Source organism: Nomia melanderi, chromosome 10 (assembly GCF_051020985.1).
Source record: "Nomia melanderi isolate GNS246 chromosome 10, iyNomMela1, whole genome shotgun sequence".
Classification (NCBI taxonomy): domain Eukaryota; kingdom Metazoa; phylum Arthropoda; class Insecta; order Hymenoptera; family Halictidae; genus Nomia; species Nomia melanderi.
In genome coordinates, this window is record NC_135008.1 from 8,744,884 (window position 1) to 8,771,479 (window position 26,596).

The following is a 26,596-nucleotide window of genomic DNA, read 5'->3' on the forward strand; positions in this document are numbered from 1 at the left end:
AAACGTTCCTCGAAGTTTATTTTCATAGTTCGCGTTTGATAATCGATAGGTAACTTTCGATACAATCGATTGTATCCCTCAATGTTGTGAAAACGATAATGGGGATAATTTGCGGATTCACCATCGTATAGAGAAATTTCTGGGAAATGGGAAGAATTTTCTTTTTATTGAACACTAGTTAATGGCGGGCATGTATATTTGATCGCTCTTGAAGGTTAATAATCTTTTTAGATATAAATTTTGGACCGCACAAATGACTGAAGTAATTGGCAACAATAATTTGTCTCTTATTTTATTAAGAAATTCATTGTTTATAAATATTGTGTATTAATAAATTATAAAATAATCGTAGAGATTGCATGTTATAAAAAAATTAAAATTTTAGAACGAACTTCTTTATTAAGCTTCATAATCGTGAGCGCGCTGTGCGTATATAACGGTGACTTTAACGCGTGGTAAGAGCGTCACCCGCTGTCCCGGAGCGCTAGGGATGCAAAGAAAATCGTTTTCTCCTAAACCATTCGCATTAAACAAACATCGTGTAATTACCTTGTAGGTAGCACCTCCATAAAACCCTGAAAACACTTTTCAAATGATAGAGCAGCCCAAAATCCGTACAATACCAAGGTAAATAAAACGATTAACTCGGAGCATTTATAAAGTCTCAGAGTCGGTAGTATTTTTAAATTCGCAAGACGAAGGTGTAGAAAAAGAAGAAGGAGAATGATTTGCCCCGGCAAATCTGTGCCACTAATGTCGCAACGATTCCGATCCGAGGCGCAAGGCGCATTCCCATGTCCTTCCCGAAGACAGACGTCGAAATCCTCGGTGTTAATTGACGCTTCATTTCGAGTGGCGATACGCGTTAAAAGCTCGAAACGATAAAGTGCAACGATTAACTTGCCACGAATTTTAATCCTGCACAGAAAAATTGTTCGGCCCCGGCGAGTATCGTTCGGCAATAACGTCGAACGTATCTTCTCGCTCTGGCCGGTCGAACGAGCACGAACAAAAAAAGGAAGAGGACGAGACGGTGAGGGGGGAAGGTCCGAAGAGAATCGGGACGGCGATGCGCGCGACACGGCGTAAGTTACCGTCGTCTAATGGCCACGAAAGTATCAACCTCTCCTTATCACGTTAATGGAAACCTTTATGGAGACCACTTTAGGTGATATCTCCGAGAATTGCGGCGCTCCGAGAGATCTTGGGTGGTTATCGGCCTGACGGGCTGCGTCTTTAAGTTCGACGGCAAGCTCGCGGACTTTCTAATTCGAGCTTGCGATACCTCCGATGAGGACCATTATTCACTACTTTTCTTCGGCTAATAATCACCCTTTCGCCTTTATTTCTTCGAGAACCAATTTACATTTAACGAACAATTTATTGATTCAAGTGAATCGACAAGTAATTCGCATTATCGATTATTACATGAACAAATTTGTGCTCACTGTTTACTCATCTATACTCAATCATTCACTTCGCACATTATCATTAAAGAATCTTTCACAAGGTTCCAATGTTATAAATATTCTTCTAATAAAAACCATTCAATACTTCATATACCAATCAATCTTTTCTCTAAACAAAATCATCAAACACGTTTACACGTGGAAGTTATTCGTTTAGAGGGTACTCGAAAGATTCCCGATACTCCGTGCAACTGCAAGATCACTTACGCAACACGCGGAATGCCAGTCGAGCAGCATTTCTCGGGCGGATCACGCGTGCACGTGGTAGTCGGGAAAACAGAGTAATAAGTAATCGCGATAATAAAAGTGAACCGGCGTTCGAGTTCTGACGGACGTCAGAAGACAGGATAGAGAGCGAGCCGTATGTGGGTCAGGCACCGAGCCGCCATGCACACGGGAGAATTCTGTTGTTACACGCGGGCAACCGGCACCTACACGCGCGTTCCCGAAAGCGGGCGTAAATATTTCCTAGCCGGAGAGAGACCGACACTAGGACAAGGCGAGATTTAAAGAGTTTCGTGCGCGGCGTCGAGTGGGAAGAACGGTACTTTCCAGGTACTTCGAGTAAAAGAGAGCCCTCGGCTAGGCGAGCAGCCGCCACCCACGCGGCAGTAAACCTGGCGCAACGCTATACTTTCTACTTTTCTAAGCGGCGGCGGTCTCGCGCACGCGAGAAGCGCGCCGATTGATTTTGATGGATCCCGTACAACAGCGTCTTTGTCGCTTCTTGAATGACCGACGATCGATCTATACACGGTTGTTGGGTAGTGTAGGTTTCGACGCGCGAGAACAGGTTCCGGGGACTCGTGAAAAGCGAACAGTGTGATAATTATGGATGCTGATAGGAGCGTCATTCTGTGCCATTTTTTATCGTTTCGGTTAAAGTGGATAGTTGTGGATTGGCCAAGTGAGAGATGTGTTAAGTGCGAGTACTTATGAATTAGAGTATAAATGTACACTGTGGTACTTGAAATTAAATCAAGATTAAGAGAAAGTGTTTAAGTGAACCTGTTTGCTTCGGGATAGTATTTTAGTGAATATGGCACCTCAGCGTGTGAACAGGTTGTAAAAGATCGAATAGCGTTGGGTATAATGGTTCGAGAGATACTCGAATGTATTATTGACTTTATGTGAATCGTTTTCTGTACATTGAGTCAGTCTTATCTTTTATTGAACCTTTCAGAAATACATACAAAACTTTCTACACATATTGAAGAAAATAATTCAATATTTGAATCAGTGCATTTGTTATATAGTGTGTTTGTTCGTAAGTATTCGGGTAATTGCTTAACATTACAACCAGACGATGAATGTTTATGCAAATTCGTGCATTTACAGATCAATTTGTAAAAATCACAATCAAACATTCCATATCACCATTATTTCGTTGAATTGAACATATAGCAAAAATGGTAAATCAGAAATGAAGAAAATCTTCGAATATATCTGAGGATTAATCAAACTTGTCTTATTGAGCTGCTGTTTACACATGTCAAGATAAAATTCTCTCACAACTCGAAAGATCGAACAGAAGAATCTTAAATGCGTCCAGTTAACTTACTTTTTCCTTTGACAAACTCGGAGCTGAGATCCGCTGACACATCGTAGCTACCGGCGACGATCACTAGGACAAATATCACGCCGAAGAGGTTGCAGGTCGACAGCGTTCGTGGCCCGTGTCGGTGTTCGAACATGATGAGCTCTCATGCCCTTTACGAACCCATGGACGTTGCCCAGGTGATCCTAAGAACGATTCCAGCTTCTTCGTGCTCCCTTCGACTGTCACGAGCAAGGAGAAGATCGGCAGAACCTCGAAGACGCGTTTCCGCTGCTGCCATCGCTGTCTCTTCACCGTGTTCTTCTCATGGTTCGTCTCTTCGGAATATCTCGCCTCTGGAAAAACAAAAAAAAAAACACTTCGTTACATAACATACAACATCGTACCCCAAACACAGTTTAACCTAAACTACCGAACAAGACAAAAATGGTAAAATTTCAACCCTAGATCCAACCAGAACTACTCGCAGACCTAATTTCATACTTCAAACGACTCTTTTTTTCAAAAACGATACCTTCCCGAAACTAAAAAATGATTCTTCGATGTCACTATAAAACATACAAGGAAACTCAGAAGATATTCTTCCCTCTAAGCGGAAAAACCACCTCAGAATCCCTCTTCCATTCAAGATCATCTCCCAACCCTCCCGATCTTCATCCGCAAAACCTTCACCGAGACTTCGTTCTTCGCGCGAACACGGCTCGACGGACGGTTTTCCCAGAGACCCGGCACACCTTCCCAGGACTTCGAAGATCGATTCCCATACCGGGCCCGCGTTCCTCGATTTGGAAATAGAGCGGGAGCGCGCGCGCGCCTGGATCAAGCGAAAAAACGTCTATTCGCCTTTTACGCTGGCAATTGTTTTGTCGTCGCCTCGAGTGGCTCGCCTACCGTCTGGATTGTTCGGACCGGGTCCGAAGAAGAATCGCGAGGAGCAAGAAGAAGAAGAGAATGTGAAGATAGAGGCAAGAAGAAGAGGCGGAGGAGGAGGAGGACATTGGAAGCGAGGAGAGAGAAAAGGGTGGAAGACAATGCGGCGAACAGCAGGCAGTCTGCTGCTTCCCCGAGCCCTTTTCTCTTCCATCGGGGTTCCGTCTCTCTGTCCCTCCTCGTTCTCCCCTTCCTCCACCCTGGCTGCCGCCGCGATCTCATCCCGGAGGCCCTCACGGCTCCTTCTTTGTTCTTTCGCACTCCCCGCGGAGTGGCGAACACGGGTTGCCTTATTCGGCCGCGACCGGGCAACGATCAACTTAAACAAATGACGTCGGGCCGGGGTTTCACCGGGTCCACGGCCTACCCGCTCGTCTCCGGCAGCAGCAGCTTGGCCCTGATTGCGGCCCGGGGTCAGCCCCTCGCGCGGAACCCTCTGGTCTATTAATTACGATCGGTTCGCGCCCCGTCCCCGGCTAGAGTTGTGTCGATCGTGATTGTCCTCTCGTTCGTTCATCCGGGTCTCCTTCCGCCAAACCTGTCCTAACCCTCGACACTTCTCTCTCTGTTCCTCGTCTGTTCGACTGGCTCGTCCCTGGTCGAGGTACCAGGCTGTCTGCCGTTGAGGAAGACGTGGGACGGCGGAGGACACGACACGTAAGCCTGGTAACGTCGTTACGTCCGCAGATCGTGGATATTTAATATTCATCAGGGCGATTCGAATGAGACAGTGATCATTAGGTCTGGGTATGTTAGTGTTTGGAGACTTTGGTTAATATGGTCGAGGAATAGAGGGTTCTTGGAGGAATCTGTGGTGACTTTTCGATCGATCGTTGGGTGACTTCTTTTGGTATGCTTGATTGATACGTTTGAGACAGTTGTTTGATTGTTCTGAGTTTGATTTGGTTTAATGTTTGGATGCATCTAGAATGAGCGTGGCAACCTGTTGTTTCTGGTAAATTGTTGGTAGCTGAAGTACTTGGTTCTAGACACCGCAGTTGCGAAAGAAATCGTACGGAATACATTACAAGCAATAAATCAATCTTTATTTGGAGAAACTAGCCATTTAGCAAAAAGAGTAACGAGAATAATTATATAAGCAGCTCCAAGAGAAATTCCAAATGACTTCCGATAACCTTAAAACTAGTAGGATTATCCAATTAGTAGATATAATATTCGATCGAACACGGTGATTTCTCAAAAAGAAAAAAAAGTATATAACGCTGAACAGAAATTTACATTGAAAAGAACGATCGATCAAAGTTCGCGTGAACTCATTACCTCTCGGGTTAACGTTCGCAATTAACTGCCGCTGAAGTAGCATTCTATTAACAGTTAGTTAATGCCGCGCCGACCGGAACGTTATGGTCAGAACCGGTTCGTTCCTCGTAGTTCGTTCACGCGATTTTTGCCAAAACGGTCCGGCACGGGCGCAGATCCGAGTACACTTGGCGAATCGAACTGTACCGCCTTGAACACAACGGAAAGGACATTCTAAGGGGACCACGGTGTAAAAAGCTGAGCCGCGCGACGGGGTTATTGGACCCGGCGTGTAAGTACACGAATTCTTAATATCGTTTCGGTTGCGACACGCGTTATTAGAGCCGTTACGAAATCGTTCTTTGCGGTTCGCCCCTAATAGAGAGAATAAAAGTATTAGAATCTGTATTAGAATCAAACACCAAGCTGTGAATATAATCGAAAAGAAACTTTAAAAGATGAATTGATTAAATTTTCTTAATGGAAACGTTTATAGGGTGTAAAATATGATTCCAGTTTTCCAGTTGATTTGATATTTAAATGCAATTAGAAAAATGTAGAATCCTTTTAACCCCTTGTCCTATGATCCTTTGCCAACTGTGTTCGATAAAGTGTTTATTATTAATAATTTATTAGGGGAATGACAAAAAACAGAAAAGCAGTATCGAATTTATATATTAAAAAATGTAAATTACATTCAGATTCGTTGAATACAGTTTAAAATGTTCACCACGTGTCTGACATGATATTATAGGACAAGGGGTACTTCCAAAGACACGAATTCGAAGCAGAAGGGGATTGTCAACTTTAAACTTCTCGGCGATCCGAACCGTTAAATTGTCCCACATGGACACAGAAGCAAGATCTCTCTAGAACATTGAGAAAGTCTGAAATACTCCATTGTTACGGGCCAAGAGAGCTTTAGTAGCAACAAGGAGAGTCGGAGTCTCGCCGCAATCAATTGTGACGCGGTGGTTCCATAAATAACACCGCGCCGTTCTCCATCGCGGCGAACTGCGTTAAGTATAGCGCACAATGACTTCGCTCGTTTCTAATTACACGTTCGTTATTTGTCTCCGTGCGCGGCTAGAAGTTGGCTAGCGCTGACCCCTTATCGCCGGGTGACATCAGAACGGACCGAAACGATAAAGCTTGATTCTTTGCCGCGCGAATGACGTTTGTCATTGTTACATCGATGAAATTGACACGTTGATCTTTTCTACTGTGACTAATCGGTTGGGTACGCCAGTCATGATATCGTTAACTGTCCGTCGAAGTTCTTCGACTCACGGTTCCACCACGAGCCAACGGAAACACGTGTATCGGATTATCGAACAACCTTTCTGTCGCAATTATTCGAACAGAAGGAATTCTAGGTTCTAGATTTTCATTGATTAAATGAAGGTGCAGCGTAAAATAATATAGAATAATAGAAGCGAGGAAGGGGAAAATATTTCAAAGTAAGAATATGAGGTTTTGATTGTTATGTTGATACGAATTATGGTTTTTCAGAGTTTGAGATAGTTGTTAGGGATAATCTGTTATATTACAATTTTAAGTAGAGGTGAAATAAAAGTTATATATCCTTTTTAACCGTAGACAAAAAGAACAGTTGAGTTGGTGTGATGCTTCAATGATTCTTGGTACAGATATTGGTGTAATTATTTACGACAAAAATGTAACGCGAACATAATTTATCATATTTATCGTTATTCTGTGTGTTTACATTCTGCTGGCGCAAAGTGTGTTCGATAAAGGGCGAAGATTGATGAGGTGCAGGCAAACTGATACCAGATCCATGGGATATCACGGGGTTAGCTGTTTGCAGAGTGGTATCGTACGTGCGTACGACTGTTTTATTCGTGCCAGCGAGGCGAGATTAAGAGGCGTGGTCCCTTGACTTGCCAAAATAAAGATATCGCGACGCAGATTATCCTTGCAGACAACGTTGCCGTTCGTATTGACACAAGAGCAACGTGTTCTCGTCGAAATTAAAACAAGTTTTCAGATCTCCTAACGAAAAAAATCTATTTTCAGTTGATACGGTGAGAATTTTAAAATGAAAAACAGCAAAGTTGAAAATAATTAAATTTGAAGCGGCTAAGAACATTTTGATAGTCGACACAAGAGTTAACATGTTCGTACTTATCTCGCAGTAGCTACGAACAAGTTATACAAGACAAGTTACAGTGCTACGTAGCAGATAAATCATTAAACACTTAAAATCGCATTAAGAACTACAAGGTTGTAGAAAAAATAACCCACAATGCATTAATGTATATTATTATTCAGTCTCGCTTCGGAAGTTCAAGTTATAAATCCAAGACTATGATTTACTTTGCTATACGAATAGTAAAAAAAGGATTGCGTCTCGTATCCGACTTTAAATTCAAAAGTGGTATATACGAAAGGAAAACTCGTGCCTCACAAGATTCCCAGAAGCGAAACTCGAAGGTTACATTGGTAACTGCAATACAACTTTAGAAGCCACAGTATTGTTCCAGAAACAATAGTGTTACTTTCGAAACTATACGAATCCTTTCCCAAAACTCCAGCATCGCTTTGGAAACCTTGAAATGTCCGAAGTCCAAAGCACTAAAACTCACTCGCTTCGGCAACTACTTTCAAACATGAACATTAAACGCTCAATTCCAATTTCGCAACCCCCGTGTCTCAAAGCAGTCAACCAGATCTCAACATCAACGCGCGCGCCTCAGCCCGGTCATTGACAAACGTGCGCGATCAGACCGCGTCAGCGTCGATAATAACAGTTGATAAGCCCGAGAGGGCGTAGGCGAATCTCACGGTGCAACGTATAAACGATCCCGAAGTAACAGCGAACTCGGACGTTACATATGAACAGGTCTAAAAAGCGAAGGAATTTTCTTGGTTGGTTCGGGAGGATCCACACCGGAGTGCCGCGGATGCCGAACCGGAGTTCGCAAGCGGATCGCGCGCCGGGAAAAAGGTGAAAAAAAAATCAGCGGCGGCCCCGGTGTATACGGGGCGACGTCTGGGTTGTATTTATCGACGCGAGTCGTCCGGCCGTGTTGTCCACGGGGCCCTACTTCTCCATCTTCCTTCGGGGCCCGTGCTCCGCGGTTGTCCTTCTCTGCGCGCGCGCGCGCGCGCTCACAGAAGAGAGCCAGCGCCCGTGTTCGAGAGCATAAAAGCGGCGTCTTTTGAGGGGGAAGAGAGGGGCCCGGTGTGGCAAAAAAAGGGGGCCGTGGAACACGGCGAGCAACCGTGTTAACTGCGCTGCTTATGCATTCATATCCTTGTTCCGCGACAACCTGCTGATTGTTTCCACAAAACGCGACAACCCCCTTGTACCCGTGTCCGGGCCGGTTTTTCGGCGGTCCGGGGACACGCTAGGTGCCGCTCAGGACGCGATCCGCAAAAAGGATCAATTTGTATGCGGGTGAACGCGCTTCGACACTCGCCCCGCGCGTCGTCCCACCCTTTCTCTGGTTGTCTCTCTTGGTTACCGTGCGCCGCACCCCTCTCATGGGGGACCGTGCGACGTTCTTGCGACAATGGATGTGACGGGGCGAACGGGAATCGCCGGTGAACTGGAGCGCGAGGATGCGCGAGAGGGGCGCGGCCCTCGCCGCGGAGATTCCGGTGTGTTTTCGATGAAACGAAAATCGAGGGATTCTTTGGCAGTGGGTTGCTCGTGGGAATAGTGTACTGTAATTCGAACGAGCTTTGCCGACACTTGCGTAATTTTGTCAACGGCGATTGAATATTGTTGCAGTTAGTTTTTGATGTTGGGGGTTTGGTTCGCTAAGGTTTGGTATGTTAAGTGAGTGTGTATCTTAAGGATAGCTGACTGGTTCACTGTTTTTGACGAGTATGTTTGTTACCTTGATACCGTAAGTAAGCGCACTTGCCTTTGTATACCCCTCGCTGGTCGATTTCATTACCTCACGAGAAATTTCGAGAACTAAATTCCATAGTTAACCGGTTAACGGTGAACGATAGATAATTGCAGGAGTACAAGTAGAAATTTAATTATCGCTCGCACCGTTAGAATTTCTTGCAACATTTAAGTAATTTGTGCGATCCCGAGAGTTAAGAGTCTTTTTACCCAGTACGCGCGCCGTTTATTATGTCCTACTATTTGAAGCACGGATATTCGCATTCTGGCTGATTTTACGGCCGTTGTATCGTTTCCAGTAAGGGCGAGGGACATTCTTGATATACGGGAGACGTTAAATGTGTCTTTTGCTACCGAAGAGCCGTACGTTGTCCCCGGTACAGTAATTAACCGATGCGTGCTAAACATCTTCACAGTGTCTAGCTTGCTAGGGTCTAATAGTTAGGGTCCGAAAAGGATTAATTCAGGCTCGGGACTTGGCATTCGACACTCAAGGGGCTCTGCCGTGAGGCACCCTACGGCGTTTTACGAAGCCACTATATTCGCTCCGACGAGAATGCCCCGGTGTCTTTGGGAGTTCGAAGCACCGGTATCAGAGATAAAGCTGGTTCTCGACCCGTGTCCGAGGCTCGGAACGAGCGGTGTATTGAACGGGAACTTGTTTGTTCGAGGCTCGTTCGATAAGTGAATAACGCGGATAAAAATACTTGCCGCGCGGTCTTGGTGAACTTGTACCGCGACGGGATTCAGGTGAACACCTATTAACACGTTCATTACCGTGGTACCCGTATCAAGGATACACTATAGCGTCCGATACTGAATTGATCACTCTTTCATTCGGTTACCAGGTGATACGAATCTTTGCAAGATTCAGAATATTGTATAAAGCGAGGGACATTATCATTTTCACGAATTACCTATTTATTCTTAACAATAAATTTCATAGTTTAACGGTGGACAATCCATATGAATTTGACTATGAGCATTCATAAATGTCTAGCTTTATTTGAAGCTTTATTTGAATATTGTTCAACCCGGATGAACGTCGACATTTCGGCGAGATGAAATTTTCGTGTTTGGAAGACTAAGACACAGACAAATGACGTAATTATTGAAACAGCAAGAGATCAGCACGTACTTTCGCTTGATTTATATTAATTAAGCAATTGTATAATTTAGCTTCATCTGAAAGTGAAAGGGTCATTGGTAACCTCCATGCTAAATTTCATAATGTATTTCAACTCTACAATAGTCTTTAACATACTCGATTCACATTATTTTAAAGGCAATCGCTAATCTCCGTAAACCCCAAACAACAGCAAACGCCACGGCAACGGTCGCAAACTCGAACAGATATCTTCTCTGATCAGCATCCAGTCCGCGGCTCTCGGCGAAAAATGGCTTACCGTGTATTAGTTTCAGTTTCTGAGACAAGACGGATGGCAGGATCAAGATCCGGTGATCCCGTGCGTATCGCAAAGTCGGATCGTGCGTCGTCGAGGCGAACGGGAATGGCCGGCGCTCGCGCTCGCGCGCGCGAGAGCCTGGCAATAAACGAGCGTAAAGTACGGTCCGGCGATTAACATAAATTAACGTTGTTTACCCGTACGTAATATTTCTTCGCGGCGTATCGCGAGCGTGATTTATCGTAACGAGAGATCGTGCGGAACAGACGTCGCCGCGGCGAGCCCCAGCCGCCGCGAGCAGGAAACAAAGAGAAAAGGTAGAAAACTCGCCGGATGAAATACGGCCGCGGCTTCTGCCGCGTTAGAATCCCTCGGTCCCCAGTCTCGCTAACGGTTCAACCGTCCCTGCTCCGATCCCCGAGCGCCTTTCGTCAGCGTTTCTCCAAGCCGCGTCGGTTATCCTTATCTTCAAGAAAGTCTGATTACGGGATCGCGATAACGACCGTGCTTCGCTTTCCTTCGGGCCCCTTAGAGAGTCGAACGCATGGCTTGTCACGGCACTTCCTGTACTCGCCGCTAGAGGGCTTTGCTGATGATGCGTCTCTCGCTTTTACCTCGTCAGTCAGTCATTTGTTTCTATATATGCAGTTAAGAATTATTTAGAATAGCCTCCACACCGATTGGGATAACTTTCGGATATGCCTAAGTAATTATAATTTTAGAAAATGTTCATGCGCATAGATTGGTACCCGGAACTTGCCTACCCTTCGTTCTGTTTCTTAGGACTTAGGGACATTATCCTACTAGAAGGTCTTCTCTAGATGATTATTTGTAGGTCTTGGTTAGGTAATAAGCCGCGGCTATTCGAGAAGAAGAATTAATTCATCGAGCTTGCTTTGTGCAGCTTTAATTGAAGAGTCTAATATCAGGCCCAAAAAAACACTCCTTTTCCTACTCTTCCATCCATGTTTGCCCTTCCAGTTTGACTCTACGTTTTCATTAAAGTCGCCAAAAACACGAAAATCGACGCCAAGTGGGTCCCACCCAGGTGTGCGATAAAATGGATTGCGCGGCTCGAAGGCAGCCGAGAGTCTATCGTCAATCAGGCCCCTCCGGGCCCGTAGCGATAATTGACCGAAGATGGAAGGGGTGGTGGTGGTGGTGGTGGTGTGGCTCTCCCAGCCCCAAGAAAAGAACGTCTCGAAAAAATTAAGGAGACGCGAGTAGCAGACGGCGACAACCGATGACGAAGAAAGGATGAAGAGAGCGCGCGCCGCGGGCCCAGGGAAAAGGGAAAGAGAAGCAGAGAAAGGAAGAGAGAGGGAGGGGGCTGAATGTGGGAAGGAGACGAAGAAGAATAAAGGTGGAGTTAACGGTAACGTCGTACGTGAGCACGATTCCGATGGTTCTTGGACCAACAAGGATACATTAAGGTATCCCGAGGACCCAATTCAAGATACCTTCCAGGGTACCGTCCACTCTCACCGCGGGCCTTCTCCTCCGGGCCCACCGGTCAGCCTTTCCCTCTTCATCCTACGGTTTCCGTGGTATCTCGGTCTCGCGAGGCCAGGTTTGATTTAGAACGCGGCACAGTTGCCGGCGTCGGGCCCGCTGCCATGGCAAAAACGGCCTCTGCTTAACCAACTGAGAGCGGACCGCCGCGCCGGTCCCAGCGCCGATTCACTTTCCCACTGGGCCGTATATGGCTCAACATTTTATTTTCTATGGCCCTCGTAGCGAGGGATTGCATGATCGGATGCCGTAAAGGCGAGCCTGGAACCGGACCCTCTCCACCCCCTCCATCACGCCGTCGATCTCTCTCTTTCACTCGGGGCCCGCGGTCCTCGGTCGCAAGGACCACCTTGCTCTCCGATGTAAATCCTCGTTATCGAGCAATCGCACTGCGCGATTTAATACTTGGTTAATTGGTCGAATTCGGGTTTACCGTTTCGCCCCGGAGAATCGCGGGACCTCTTTTCGTCGAGAGTCCCAGTTCACTCTCTCGGCCGCGAATATAATTCTTTAATTGTAGGAAGCGGTTCCTCGCGTTTTTTCCCCACTCTCCCCTCGAAAACTGGGGATCGAGTTTTTACCGGACACCCGGTTTCGGAGCGGATCGATAAACTGGTTGATAGAATCCCGATGAGAATTCATGTGAAGTTTAAGGGAGGCATTACTCTTCCGCGATGTTTATTACGGTTTCCTAATTAGCGAGCAATTTATTATCCGCCGTCGCAATTACGACACGCGAACACGGTTTCGAGTATTTTAATATATGTTTGTGTGCATAAATTAGAGTGCTTTCGTAAGAAAGTCCATTAATTATTTAAACGCCGCGAAGATCTACTCCACGTTGCCTTGCAATTCCTTTCGCGACTATCCTCTCCGACGCTGCATCATCCTGGATAACTAGAAAAAGCAAGAATTCCACGTTCATTATAAATCTACGATCGCTCTAAAACCTTCTCAAATTAAACTCAGCTTCAAAACCCCATCGCGACTACCACTGGTCATTACAAGACAAGAGTATAAACTTCTTAACTCCCCAATCAAATTATCTCAAAAGGAAACAGCACTTTTCCACATTCCACAAACGTGTCTCAACGAAAAGTAGATAAACGTTCGTCGACTAAAACAAAAACAAAACGAAATCGCTTCTCCCCTCTTGTTTCTTCGAAGCTCGACCGTCTTCCAGCAGGATTGATCGGTTCCCGGTTAGATCCGCGGCGGTAGATACGCGCGGGACGAAAGGCCGCCGTGAGAGGCCGCGGTCACGATCTGGAGCTGCACGAAGGCGCAGAGGTCGGCCAGAGATCCTCGGTTCGTGGCATGAAATTCCGTCGTGGTCTTCGTGGAGGAGTCCCGCGGGACAAACGAAGCGGTCGTGTATGGCGATCCACGGATTTTCACTCGGTACACTTCTGCCTCTCGTGTTCCTTCTTCCCTTTCTTTCTTTCTTTCTGTTTCTTTTCCTTTTTCTTTTCCTTCGCTTCTCTTTCTCCCTGTCTGCCCTTCTACCTCGACGGTAGTTCAGACCGCAGAAAGCCGTCACGAAGTCACGAACGTTATTAGCAAACCGAGCGCTCGATCCCGCGAGAACCGGACCTTTCCGCAAATAAGAAGTAATGGGTGGTTAATGAACACGGCGTTCCGTGTTTTCCGCTTGCTCCGGCCTGCTTTTCCTCTGGACTTTCGTATGCGTTCGCCGCCACTAATTATACTCGGACATTTGCGTAACGCGGGGATTTTATTTTCTGGCTCGGAACCCGCATTTTTCTGGTGTTCAAACACGATCCGATTTTTACGTCCGTTTGTAACCGCGGCCGCCTCTCGTTCGACGGACGAAGTTGTCTACATTCCAACATGGCATGCCTTTGATCCTCTTCGCGTTTGTACAGCTGGTACTTTTCGAGGAAATTAGTTTTTGTACATGGAAACAGATTTTATTCGCTGTTCATCTCTTTTTTTGGGGGGAATGTCTATTTTCGTTAAAAAATGCGACTTCGGTTTGAATGTGCACACGAGATACGTTTGTTTAGACATCCCGTTTTGCTTCTCACTTCTTGTGAGATTCTTTGAATACTTAATAGATACATTTTTAATTGCTATTACTATTTTATGAAGTCTAGATTCGGAGAAACAATAATTTCAGCGGTTCAGCAATTGAGTTAGAAACGAAGGAATAAGTACATTATCTTCTAAATGAATTCTTGTATTCTATTGCACAAGCTTTCGTGTATTATAAATTATCCATTAGTTTAAATTATTCGACTCTTCGTCCGTGTCAACAAATGATTGGGAAGACAAGTAATTCGTGTATCAGGCAAAAGCACCGATAGTTGGCCAGTCAAGACAAATGCTCTGCGCGAATAATAGTAAACGCTTGCTCCTTCATTATATAATATAGAGAGACACTATGTATGAGAATGCTGTTTGAACGTCTTACTTTATTTAACAAGACGAACTTCTTTGAAAAAGTTAAATTATCCAAATTTTATAGACATATTTGAAAATTTTAATGGGTAAAACTTGGGAAAACTTATTAAAACTAATAGAAAACTTAATAGGTAAACGTCCATTTCATTTATTTGCAACAATTATGACAAATTACAAGTAAAAGAACAAATACAGATGAGAAGAAGTTACTTCCACGTTGGAGATTATGAGACATATAAGAAATATGAGACATACAGTCAACGCCAATGAAATAAATTCTAGAGTTTTTACGATAAACAATTTCAGGTAAAAGTGTTTCGGAGTTGATTCAGCAGATGCTGCAGCGTATCCAACGCGCCTTAATCGAAAGGTTATTACTTTTAAAAACATAATGTTTTACGTTCCCGTGAAAAATGGTCAGCTACTAATACCAGATCAATTACTGGTGCTTTTACCCTATAATATTAATATGCACGAGGTACGTAAATGTCGTATGCGGCAATGGTAAATAACATTCGACGAGTTACGGAGAGCATTACACCCGGTGACCAGTAATTAGTCAAATGAGGAAATCGACCAGCTGTAGGGGCCGCAGGGATGGACCTGAAATGATTGCACTACTCGTAAAGTAGCACGCGATAAAGCTGCATAATGATTGCCATTATTATTATTATTATTTGGTCGCCCGTGAGTCGGGCCGACCGCTCCCTCTTTGGAGCGGATTTTTATGAAGACACACTAATTACCGCGCGTCCGTGCCGGCAAGCTTGTCCATTTTGTAACCACTCGAAAGCGTCAATTTCGTCGTTGTCGTTTATTACTCCGTCCACCTGTTATCCGCCGATGTACGGCGTGCTGCGCGAACTTCATCGCGAAACGTGCCACGTTTTTTTCCGGGCTCGATCGCCGGCCCGCAAAAAACGGGGCGTTCGTGAAAGGGCGCTCTATATCAAGATCGTATCTTTATAGGCACGATATTTCATCAAATCAACGCGCCTTTCCATCGAGCATCTTTAATTTTTAAATTCGACCGTACTTAAAGCATACAACGCGTCCACGCTTTTCGAATTGCAAGCTTCTAGAATCGATTAATTTAACATTAGAAGTGCCAGACGGCAATAAGTCATTCCTGAATTCTTCGTTGACAACTATTGAAAGGATAACGGATGCTTTTTACAGAAATGATTAAGAAAATTGATTTAGTAATATTCATGAAGTGCCTATAAGTCAATCGGAATTTCAATAGCTACACTTTTAGAGTTTCTATAGGAGTCTTTAAAAAGGTGAATTCGGCTGCTCAATAGTTCTAGCGTTAATTGCGAGGAAGAAGATTCTTTTATTCGTCGACCATAGAAATGATTTATGTTATACTGTTGCGTTGCGTTCATTAATCTGTATTATATTGTAATGAAAATATTTGATGAACATCGCCGCTGTATCGAAGGTAGCTGAGGAATTGGTTAGATACTCTGTTAGAAGCTTTCAGTTCGCTTATCTACGGATCGATCAGCGAATTCTGTCGAAGACCACAGTGAATAGGATGGATTATTACTTTCCCGAGCTCCGGGGTTGGGAACAAATTGCTGGTAGCGTCGCGATACCATCGGCAGCGCAACAAATGCCATCTTGACTTCGTGGAAGATCGATTGCGGTGCGCTGTGTGCCCGGAGCCGATGTTATACCGCGGGACTAATCAATACTTTCACCTTTCCGGGTGCATCCGCTGTCGGACATTCCCGATTGAATCGCAAATCGCCGAGCTCGCGTATGGGAATCGGGTAAACGAACGATTCGAGACGGTAGACGCTTGCTATGTTGTGTATTACAATTGGACTGTGGACTTTCTACATTTATAGTACTCGCTAGTACGAAAGACACAGCAGATTGCATAGTTTAATGTGAACCTAATCAGATTTTTATTTCACTGCGAACCTCGTGGAACTTTTAATACGTAAAATAAACTTCTAGACGATTCTACAGTTTAATAATAAAATCTCTAGTTTCAATTCTAATTATTTCTATTCTAAGATCTATAATTTTTAGTTCTAATTATTTTTATTCTAAGATCTATAATTTAATTATACTACAAGAAAACTGAATAATTGTATGAAATATACAATATGAGAAAGGAAGTTTGTATTGTTAATAACGATATATAAAGTTCCGAGAGAACGTAGAACTGATTTACAATTCCAACCGTTTTAAATCGATTTCGTTCGGGAGAGTGTCCCGAGGACGCGTCGCGGCGACCGCGAAAACAGAAAGAGGGGAAAGATGGTGAAGATAAAGCGGAACGTCCGGATTTAGTTGCATTGTGCAGCGTCGAAGATGCCGGCGTTAAAGTCACGCCGGCAGCAATCCCAAAGATCCTTATCCTGCGATCTGGCCGCGGCGGGCGGGCTTCGTCGATCTGAAAGTGCCGCCGGTGCCATTTTTCGAGGCTTACTTATGGCGTGCAATGCCACAAAGGGGTCTGCCAGAGACGGGGAACAAACGAACTCCGCGGAATTCCCGTGAATGCATTGAAAAACGGAGCCGATCGCTTGCGTCGATACGAAACCGTGCGATCCGACGCAAGCGTCGTCCATTTTGTCGGAAATATTGTAAGCACAGTAAATGTGGGAAAGGTTTGCGAAATTAAGTACATGAATTAAAGAAAATTGTTATATATCTCAATTATACCTTGCGAAATTTTAACCTCTAATTGTATCTGAGAATGCTATCGAAAAATCTAGACACTGTTACAGCAAATTATGATTGCAATTGAAATTTTTCATAGAGCCGAAATTATGTTGGTTCTAATTTCTCAGATATATTTAACGAGGTAATTGGTGATCAGCAGAGTAGCATGAAGTTGGCGAGTCGATGACGGCCAGAATCGTTTCAAAAGAATAAAATCGAGACGAACTTTCTCGTTTGTTTAAGAAACCATCCACATAACCCGATTAACGTGACAACACGATGCGGTCGGTAAGAGAGTCTTGCTGACACTCACAATTCTTTCCTCTTTCAAAATTAAACGAGTAAAATTGAATTTCGCGGGGTCGTTGAGTTCATCTCTCAGACTGTGAACGTACCTTTAACCGCTCTAGAAGATCGTGCAATGAATAAAAAACAATGAATCGCCTGAAATACGTGTTCGACACTAATGTTTGCCATACAGTACTATCCCGTAAGATTCCATCTCCTTTAAAAAATCGAAGCAAAATTTTATTTCAATACTAACCAAACATTATTTCCAAGACATCCACAAGAGACACCATTCCGACGTGCAGCTGTTAAAGTCACGCCGATTGAACGCTTCTCGGCCCAAAACCGTCACAAATGTCCGCAGCGTCGATAATTCTGGACACCACAGAATCGAATTAAACGGTGTGCAACAACGCAGGCCAAAATCAGGCTCCATTAAGAAAACATCATCAGGGAGAATCTTCTCACAGGAACACATTCCAAAATGTCGCAAATCGACCTGTCAACCAACGAGAGCGAGAGAAAAGTGCTTCGAAAAATACGCGTTACGTCCAAAAGATGTGAGGACAGCCAAAACAAACATGGCAGACGCAGAGCCAGAATTATATGCGCGCATGATAGCCAGATACACCGAGGCAATGTATTCAAAACCCAACGTCGTCGCTTTAAAAGACAACAATGGCGCCGCGACGAGCAGCAGGATCCGCAGGAGTCCTTTCAGCACCGCCTCCGTGATCTCGATAAAATCATTTCGCGCGGTCAGTCCTAGTAGACTAATGCAAGACGCGAATTTTAGCACCGAGACCTCAGCAATACGCTGCGACTCGCAAAACCGTAGTAAAGGATTCGTGGGAGCTATCAATGGGGACGAGGTAGATTTAGAAAGAAGATCGTCATACGCTTTGATGATTGAAAGATATAGCAACGCTGCGAATATTTATTCTTACGATATCGAAAATGTCGTGCCCAGACGTCACGCGTCTACAAGACTTGAAGACGCGTCGAAGATGTTCGAGGAGGGTAAAAGTGTCGGTGGCAGATCCGAGGAGATCGTTGAAGGCAGTAAGAAAAGTGTCTTAGATGGTCCGGCGGAAGCAAAAGGGAACGATCCGGCTGAAAAAGGGGAGGACACGCAACCGGGCTGGACGACGAGGGACGTAATAAAGGATCCGAGACGAATTGCGGCGGAGAAGGATGACACCGACGCGAAATCGTTTGAGAGGCGAATGCTGCAGGCAGTGAACCAGCAGGCTCACTGGCTGGATAGAGTGGTCGAGACGCACAAGAAGAAGAGGAGCGATAGAAAGTTGGCGCCCGGAAGAACGTTGAAAACGACGGATGAAAACGTCGTGGAGACGTCCTTTCGGTCGGAACTGAAGGAAGATCGAATTAAATCGATGGAAATGTCCGGCAGCAAACCCTCTAACCCGATATCGGAGTACATCAGACGCGGACCTGTTTCGAATTCGCGAACCACCCAGTCAGTCACAAAAAGTTCGACCCAGTCAACTGCTATTTCGGGATCAGCTAAGGAACCTCAAATTGAACTGAGAATGACACCGTCGCATAATGAATCCGTGGTAGCAATTAACGTGGACGACATGTCCGCCAGGACTACAGGGACCAATGATCATCTTTCAGTGGTGATCTCTTCGAAGAAGAACAATGTCGTAGATAGAACGAATTTGGATTCTAGGTATGACTTCGGTTCAATGCAGATATCCATCAGCGAAGACACTGTTCCGGTGAAGCAGATAGAATTTTCTATTAATGGGAAACCAGTGTCCGAATTGAAGAGTATCCTCGCTAGAGCTGATAAGCTAGATGTCCTTAGCTCTATGGATAAGGTAGAGATCAGGATACCGTCTAAAGGTACCGGCAGAGCGGCGAACCAGCAGAATGTATCCAGGGCAACATCGAATCCGTCGGCTGTACTGAATCTTCACATAAATGCGAAGTTTAATGAGCCTCACGTGCAACAACCTACTGGTATGAAACCGGAAGCTACTTCAGGGACTGGAAATGTGCCTAGTCAAGCTCCAGTACCTCCAAGAACGCAGAATATATTACCACCTAGAAGTCCGGGAATGAACAGTATGAACAACTCTGATAATACTGCTGGAAGATTTGAAGAATCTGTTAAAAATGAAGAGACTAATGTGACTGCGTCTAAAGTATCCGCGTTAATGAGCAAAGAAGCGTACAAAGTTGATGATAGTTCACCGCAAGAAACGATGAAGACTGAAACTCGGCAGGACAATTTAGAGAACCGAGAACCGTCGAATATGATTCCGTGGTGGTCTTCCGAAGGGCCTTTCAGAAACATTAAGAAAAAGAGGATTGTTAAAGAGACGTCCTCCGGAACAGCGATAGCATCAGAGGAAATAGGCGATAGTATTAAGGAATCGAAGAGTAGTGATGTCCCTCTGAAAACGGAATCATCTTTATGGTCTAAAAATCTAATCTCGAGTAATACTACCGAGCCTTCAAAGACTACTTCACCTGACGATAATGAAAAAAGAACAGAACCAACATCTCAGCCGGAAAATTCAGTCTTAAGTAACCCTGCAGAGTCTTCGAAGCCAACCTCACCTGAAAATCTCGAAGAGAAATCAAAAGTCAACGAAAAGCCAGCGGAACTTTCAGAAGCTAGGCCGGTTCAGGTTAGAAGTCCCCAAAGACGGATACCCATAAAGCCCAATAGTACTATAAAAATACCGAAACAAGCGAAACAGATGCGATTAATGAAAAAGAACACGAAATATCGCACCAGGAACATTAAAACCTCTACGATTGCGAAACGAAATTCGGACACATCCATCGATTCCGTGCCGCCTCCAGAAGCTGTCGCGTTTGTAGCGGTGAATCCTAAGACGATGCACATGGAACCGGAAGCAAAGAAGGCTGACGAGAAGCACGGGAAGGTCGAAGGAGAGAGGAAGAAGTTCGAAGCAGGCGAGACCGTGCGAGCTGCAGACGAAACAGTACAGAATTCAGACACGGTATACGAAGGAGTCGATTTAGAGAAATCCGCTAATAGATCTGCTGGTGTTTCAGCTAAGTCGCCATCAGCTGCTGGCGAATCCGGTTCGGAGCGCGGCAAAGGGAGAGCTGAGGGCAAAACAGCCGGCACGGTTGGGAAGGTTTTGCCGGGAAGTGGCAAGCATGTCGTCGATCGAAGAATGATGGAGATACTGAAGACCATGAAACCGATCGAGAAACGGAAAGACGGCACCTTGATAGATTACGGGGTGAAGGTGCCGTCGAGGAAACCGTCGAAAAAGGTACAAACGCGTCAGATCAAAGTGCCTGTAAATGTTAATGTGAAGAAAGTTGCGCCGGTAGCTTCCGAAGAACCGGAAAGTATAGCGAAAATAGCAAAAGAAGAGGACCCAATGGAGGCTCAAGTGGTGTCCAGTCAGAATGAAGTTAATCGTGCAGGGAAAATGTCTTCGACGACAAAGGAAGCTTTAAAGGAAGAAAAAGCTGTTGAAGAGAAGGTGAAGTTTAGCAAGAAAGGTACAGAAAACAGCAAGACAAGTGGAGAGAAAATTATAGAGCCATTGAAGATAGCCTCACCGAAGAAGGATGCACTGACGGAACCGAAAACGGTAACCGGTCGATTGAAGATTGTAGAACCGGTGAAAATATCTTCAGTGAAGAAAGACACATCGGAGTCTAATGATACATTGACACAGCTGAAAATTGATAAATCAGAAAGAACCCCTTCGACGAAGAGGCAAGTTCGTGCAGGTCCTAAAAATATGCCTCGACTTGGCGCAGATCAGATGTTTTCATCGAGAGAACCGAGTGCAACTGTAAACGCTGAAGTAAAAAAACTGAATGAATCTCAGGCAAAGGTACTAGCCAAGAAAACTGAGAAGAAGCTGTTGCCAAAAGGGGCTACGTCAGTTTCTGAGCCGAAGAAAATGTCAGATAATCAAAGTCGTAACTGCTTGGAGACATCAAAGGCGCAGAGCACTTGGGACATTGCGGACCCTGTTAAACCAAAAAAGAAGAATCCACCAAAGTCGATATCGGAACTACCAGATGAAAAGGACGCGGCGATCTTTTCAAAGGAATCAGAAAAGGAGGCAGAGATCTACAATTCTCAAGCTATAGTTAAAAAAACACAGGAAGATATCTGTCCACTGAAACCAAGTGCCGAAGTCAAGAAGCATGAGACAAGGTCATCAAGAGATTCAGGGAAGCGGTTAAAAGAGACTGGAGCTGCGCCATTCGAAGGAACCATCAATTTTTCCAGCGTCAGCGAAGAGAAGGAGGCAACGTCCAATAAAAATAATACGGAGTCAGGCGGAGGCGCAGCAACTTCGGGGTTCAAAGGTTCTACAGTAGGCCCTGCAGGCCTTAAACCGTCGAGATCGTTCACGATGCATTCGAAGACTTCGGTTGTCAATACCAGCTCGTTCGTGGCAACTTCAGTGGAAGGAAAGAAGTTTTCTAAAGAGGAGAAGACTGAAATGCTTACTAAGAAGCACAATTTTCAACGAAGAGAGGCAGAAAGGCCGGAGAAAGGATTATTATACGCGTCTTGGTTGCAACGGTTCAAAAACAGCGTCGACGACGATAAGATAATGTAGTTACATTGAAACTGTACGATTGAAAGCATTCACTGACTCGTACCAGGACATTCGCTATTCACGGTTAACCTCGCAGAAGCTACTAAATTCGTACATACCCTAATTCTTATAGATTCTACTATAATTGTACCTCGTATTTCCATGTCGTATCGTGTTACGATCATCAATGTGAATTTTAAATCCTTTACACACATGCACGTATATTATACATACTAAATAAAACGAATCACGTCTCATAACTTATTTCACAATCCGAACGCGTACCTGCAATCCTAATTACATTCAAAAACCACAAATTGCTGTCCGCGAAATCACCAGCTGATCACCGTCCCCATCGTTGAAACAAGCAATTAAGAATCTCCAAGTACGAAAACACAACGACGATTCCGTTCAGACAACTTAACCGGTCGAAATTCGATTTCAATTTAGCCAAGTAAGAAACAGGCCTTTCACGGTGTCGGGCCTGGCCCGAGGATTGCGCCTATTGTGCCCCCGAAATCAATCGATCCTGCGGGCTCGGATGCAGCGACAAAGAGAGGGACCGAAGGGTGCGCGCGTTCGTCCAGTGCAATTTACTCGCGCGTTCGCGTAATCGACACCCTTGAATCGTTGCTGCGATGCAGGTCGATCGAGTAATTCAACTGCCAGGGAGCAAGAGAGAAAGAGAGAGAGAGAGAGAGGACAGGAGAAGGGGGCACGAGATTTCGATGTTGTTTGCGCAAGAGTAATCGACCACCGCTGTCCCGGGGCATTTTATAAGGGTCCATGAGAGAGCTGGCCCCTGGATTGGGTAATTAAAATTCTCATTAAAGCCAACGGCGGCATCTTGAAACGCTGCCGCGGACAATGGGGTCTCGGAACGAGGCCGCGGGGCCCCGGGGTAAAATGGGACCGAAAGAAGCTCGCGGGCAAGGGGACAGGCAACGGAGGGATAGGAGGGAGCAGAGAAGCGGCCCGGTGAGAGGCAGAATGGAACGAAGCTAACAGGCCATGAAGAAAGGGGAAACCCGTGCCGAAGTCTCGTTTACAATCGAGGTATCCGGGAGGAGGCCCGAAACTCCGCTGTTTGCCTTCCCCCACTCCTGTGTCCGGCTTGTTCTTCTACACCTCGTAAAATTCCTGGTGCCGCTACACCCGGTGTTCCTCTCTCTCCCCCTTCCGCAGGTTTTTACTCATTTCTTTCTGGAATCCGACTGGCCTATCGATGAAATCCCTCTTCCCGCGTTTGTATAAGAAATTTATTGGCCGTCCGTCCGATGCCGCTAAGAATCGAAGGGGACTTTAATTGCCGAGGATAATGGCGGCCGGAGACAGTTTCGACAGTTTTTCTGCAAATATTACAATTGTAGTAGATTTTTTTCTTCTCTCGGATTTGACGAGCGGATTGCTTTTGGATGGTCGGAGGATGGTTTTCCTATGATCCTTGTTTCTGGAGTATTTTTATGTCGCGGATGTAAAGGGGATACTTAATTCTCTTGTTATCGAGGTTAATCTTCTTGTTAATATACGACAAGAGTACATATAGAAAAATATTCATGATTTCATTGGAGAGGTAGATTATTCCTAAAATTCACAGTTTTGAAGTTAGCAAATTATCATGAATCTCACGTTACATTATTAATACTATCGTAATGCTATCATTAATATCACCAATATTTCGCATTGTTAACGCCATCGCTAAAAGGAAACTCGAGATAAAAAATAACCGGAGTACTGCACGGAACATCACCGCAACATTTCCTTCATTCGACCTTACCAAACATGCACAGCGTGCATACAAGTGCATAAAATCAGCGGTCCATTTGCGAACGCAAAAAAACATTAAGATCGTGCATGGTCACGAAAAGGAACAGCTGAATGAAAAGAACGAAATCCTCCGGGCGGTAATAGCCACGGGGAATAAGTACAGCGTGCGATCGCAAGAACTAATTGCGAGGGACCGACCGACTGGGGCACGCTCGGTTCGCGTCTGTCTCGAGCCGCGGTCCGAGGAGAATCGGCGTATCGACGCGATACCGGTGATTACGGGAACGCTCCGCGCGACCGCCAATTTCGGGGGCTCCCCGACGCGAAAAGCGCGCGGCCCTGGGTGGAGCCGCCATCATCGAGGGCGCCGTCGAACGTCCCGAAACCCGTCATTACACACGCGCTCGCCGCGCGCATAACCCCGTTCTGACAGGTTGCCAGTCATTCGAAGTAATACGTCCCGACAGGCTGAGGTTAAGCGAAGCTTTATCGATGCTTACAGGTACGGTGCATTCGGGGCTGCGATCCGTGAGCTGTTTCATCCACCGACGAAACCGTAAAATTGAATATTCCTTCGATGAATTTTTGTCGCTTCCAGTCTCATTGTAATCTTATTCCATCGTTCATTGATAATTAGTGTTACTCTTTGATTGAAAGGGTGTTAAAGAAATCTTGATTGTGGGACTATATTTGATATTCTTGTAGTAGATTTTCAAGTTTTCTAAGAGAAATTTTATTTCATCTGGAGGATTAGATTAAACATTTCCTCTATATATTGATCTCTCTTTTTCTCATACGGTAACATAGAATATTCTAAAGTAGACTTGCACGAAACTAAAATTCAATTCGCTGTAACGTCCTCCAAGAAACCTGAACGCAACTGTTGTTAAGATTACCAACAAACATACCAACACCGAGTAACGTGCACACATCCGCAACAGTGACGAAACCTGTCCAATAAATTCCCACCGACCACAAAACGCTTCCAACTAGCGGTAAAACGACTCGGAGCTGCGTCACCGTTGCAACCTCCTGCATTAAAATGACGTAGATCCACGTCACCGGGCGGCGAGCGCATTAAAAAAGAATCGGCCCTGTCGTCTCGCATCGAGATCACTGGGTCCGCGTCGCATAAATACAATCCCGGTTGAAAAAAAGGACAAGGGAGCGGGGCTTGCGGTACGCATTGAAATCATTCATAAAGCGTATCATTCAATTAGCGAAACGGCCCGGTGTACCCAGCCAGTTAGCGATAATGACAAAGCTTGTATAACGATAATGACAGCGCGCCGTTGGCCGAGTCGTCGCGTATTCACGGCTCGTCGGAATCGCGGATTCGAAATGTATCGCTGGGGTGGAACGCGAGACACGTTGATTATCAGCGGGGTCGTTCATATTCAGGAATGTAGATGAGCCCAGGCTCTTTTCGTCCGGCATTCGTCGCGGCCCTGAGCGTCCTTCTCGTTGGTCCACCTTTCTTCTTCTTCTTCTGCTCCCCCTTCCAGTGGTCTTTTTCTTTTAAAAGGATCCCTCCACCTCATCCCCCATCTTCCTTTCCCCTCACAGAGTTATAATGAAAGTTGATCTGACCCCGCCAGGGCCTGGTTCATCCCCCGGACCCAAGCATTTGATTTATCGTCGCGTTGCTCGCGGTCTGTTATAAATATCCGGGAACAACCTTCCCTGTCCGTCCATCGGTCATCCAGTCGGCGGAAGAGATTCCCCGCTGGCTTTTCCCGCTCGGCCGACGTCTAAGCTTTTCAGCCCTCGTTCCTCTGTACCGTTCCCCTTGATATTCAAAGGATTGGACGGGGAGCAAGATCGATCGTCCGGCGTCGGACTGGCTTTTCGGGGCGTGAGCCGAACCCGAGACAAGTGCTATTGTGCACGCGTTTCGCGCGTCACGCGGGTGGTTTCTTTGTGCAACCGTGGCGCGGAGGGCCCTCGTGCTGTGTGCTTGGGAATTTATTGACGCCGGTTTGATGGATTCGTGACGGGTGTGTGTGTGTGCACTCGCGTGTGTTCGAGGAGTTTGCGCGGAATTCTGTTGTCTTTTAGGTTAAGCGATTGGGAATTCTTTGCAACAGCTTTTTCGCGAGGTTAGTGAACTTTTTTTTTAATGTTGAAGTAAAAGTTTGGAATACTTTTAAATTTACTTTAAAATAGCCGTCTGGTAATTTTCTGTAATATGTGGAAATATTTATTAAATCATTTACTAATCGTCCGCAGAATAAAAATCGTCAAAATTAATACTACTTTAATCTTGTTTCCAACTTGTACATCGATAAACTACGCGAGTTGTAACAATAAAGTTCCGTTTTAAGCAGAATTCAACGTGAAACCTGTATATACTAGATCTGTTAGCGTTTCAAAGGGCCAATAACTTCGCGGACTGTCTGGACCTCCCTCCGTTAATGACTCTCATCTACGGTTACAGTTCCATAGGGAGCGTAGAAAAAGTCCGCGGCCGATTTGCATAATGGCGTCGTTCGTATGTACCGAGACTGTAACGGGAACAACGGTAAAATATCGCAAACCTGGGCTTATTGTGATCGTAAATGCATTCGAGTGACCATCACACGGAGACCCGGATCCCCGTTGCACAGTATCCAGTACAATGCGCGTCATCGATGATAGTGCGTGTCCGTGCATTCCGCCATTCTTTCGCTTCAACGTCGAATGCGACACCGTTCAGAATTGTTTACGGTATCTGATGAAACTATACAGCCACGGGGTTGATATATCTCGCAAGAATTCTGTAACGCGCACCTTCTCGGAATTTCACGGTAATGAATTGATACTCGTCAGCGAAGATCGCGAAAGCAGTCGTCATCGGACTT

The 26,596-nt window shown here is 45.3% G+C and overlaps 1 protein-coding gene across 3 annotated transcripts in view; it reads right to left on the reverse strand.

The window, feature by feature from the left end:
• The window catches only part of Egfr (epidermal growth factor receptor), a 215,935-nt gene that overhangs the window by 31,355 nt on the left and 157,984 nt on the right, over window positions 1-26,596 (reverse strand). For 2 of the 3 annotated variants that reach the window (XM_076371644.1, XM_076371643.1), the window contains exon 2: window positions 3,031-3,362. The exons of the other annotated variant lie outside the window; for it this stretch is intronic. In XM_076371644.1, the coding sequence (XP_076227759.1) occupies window positions 3,031-3,163 (133 nt within the window). In that variant the 5' untranslated portion in view covers window positions 3,164-3,362. The remainder of the gene's footprint in view (window positions 1-3,030; window positions 3,363-26,596) is intronic. 3 annotated transcript variants of the gene reach the window in all.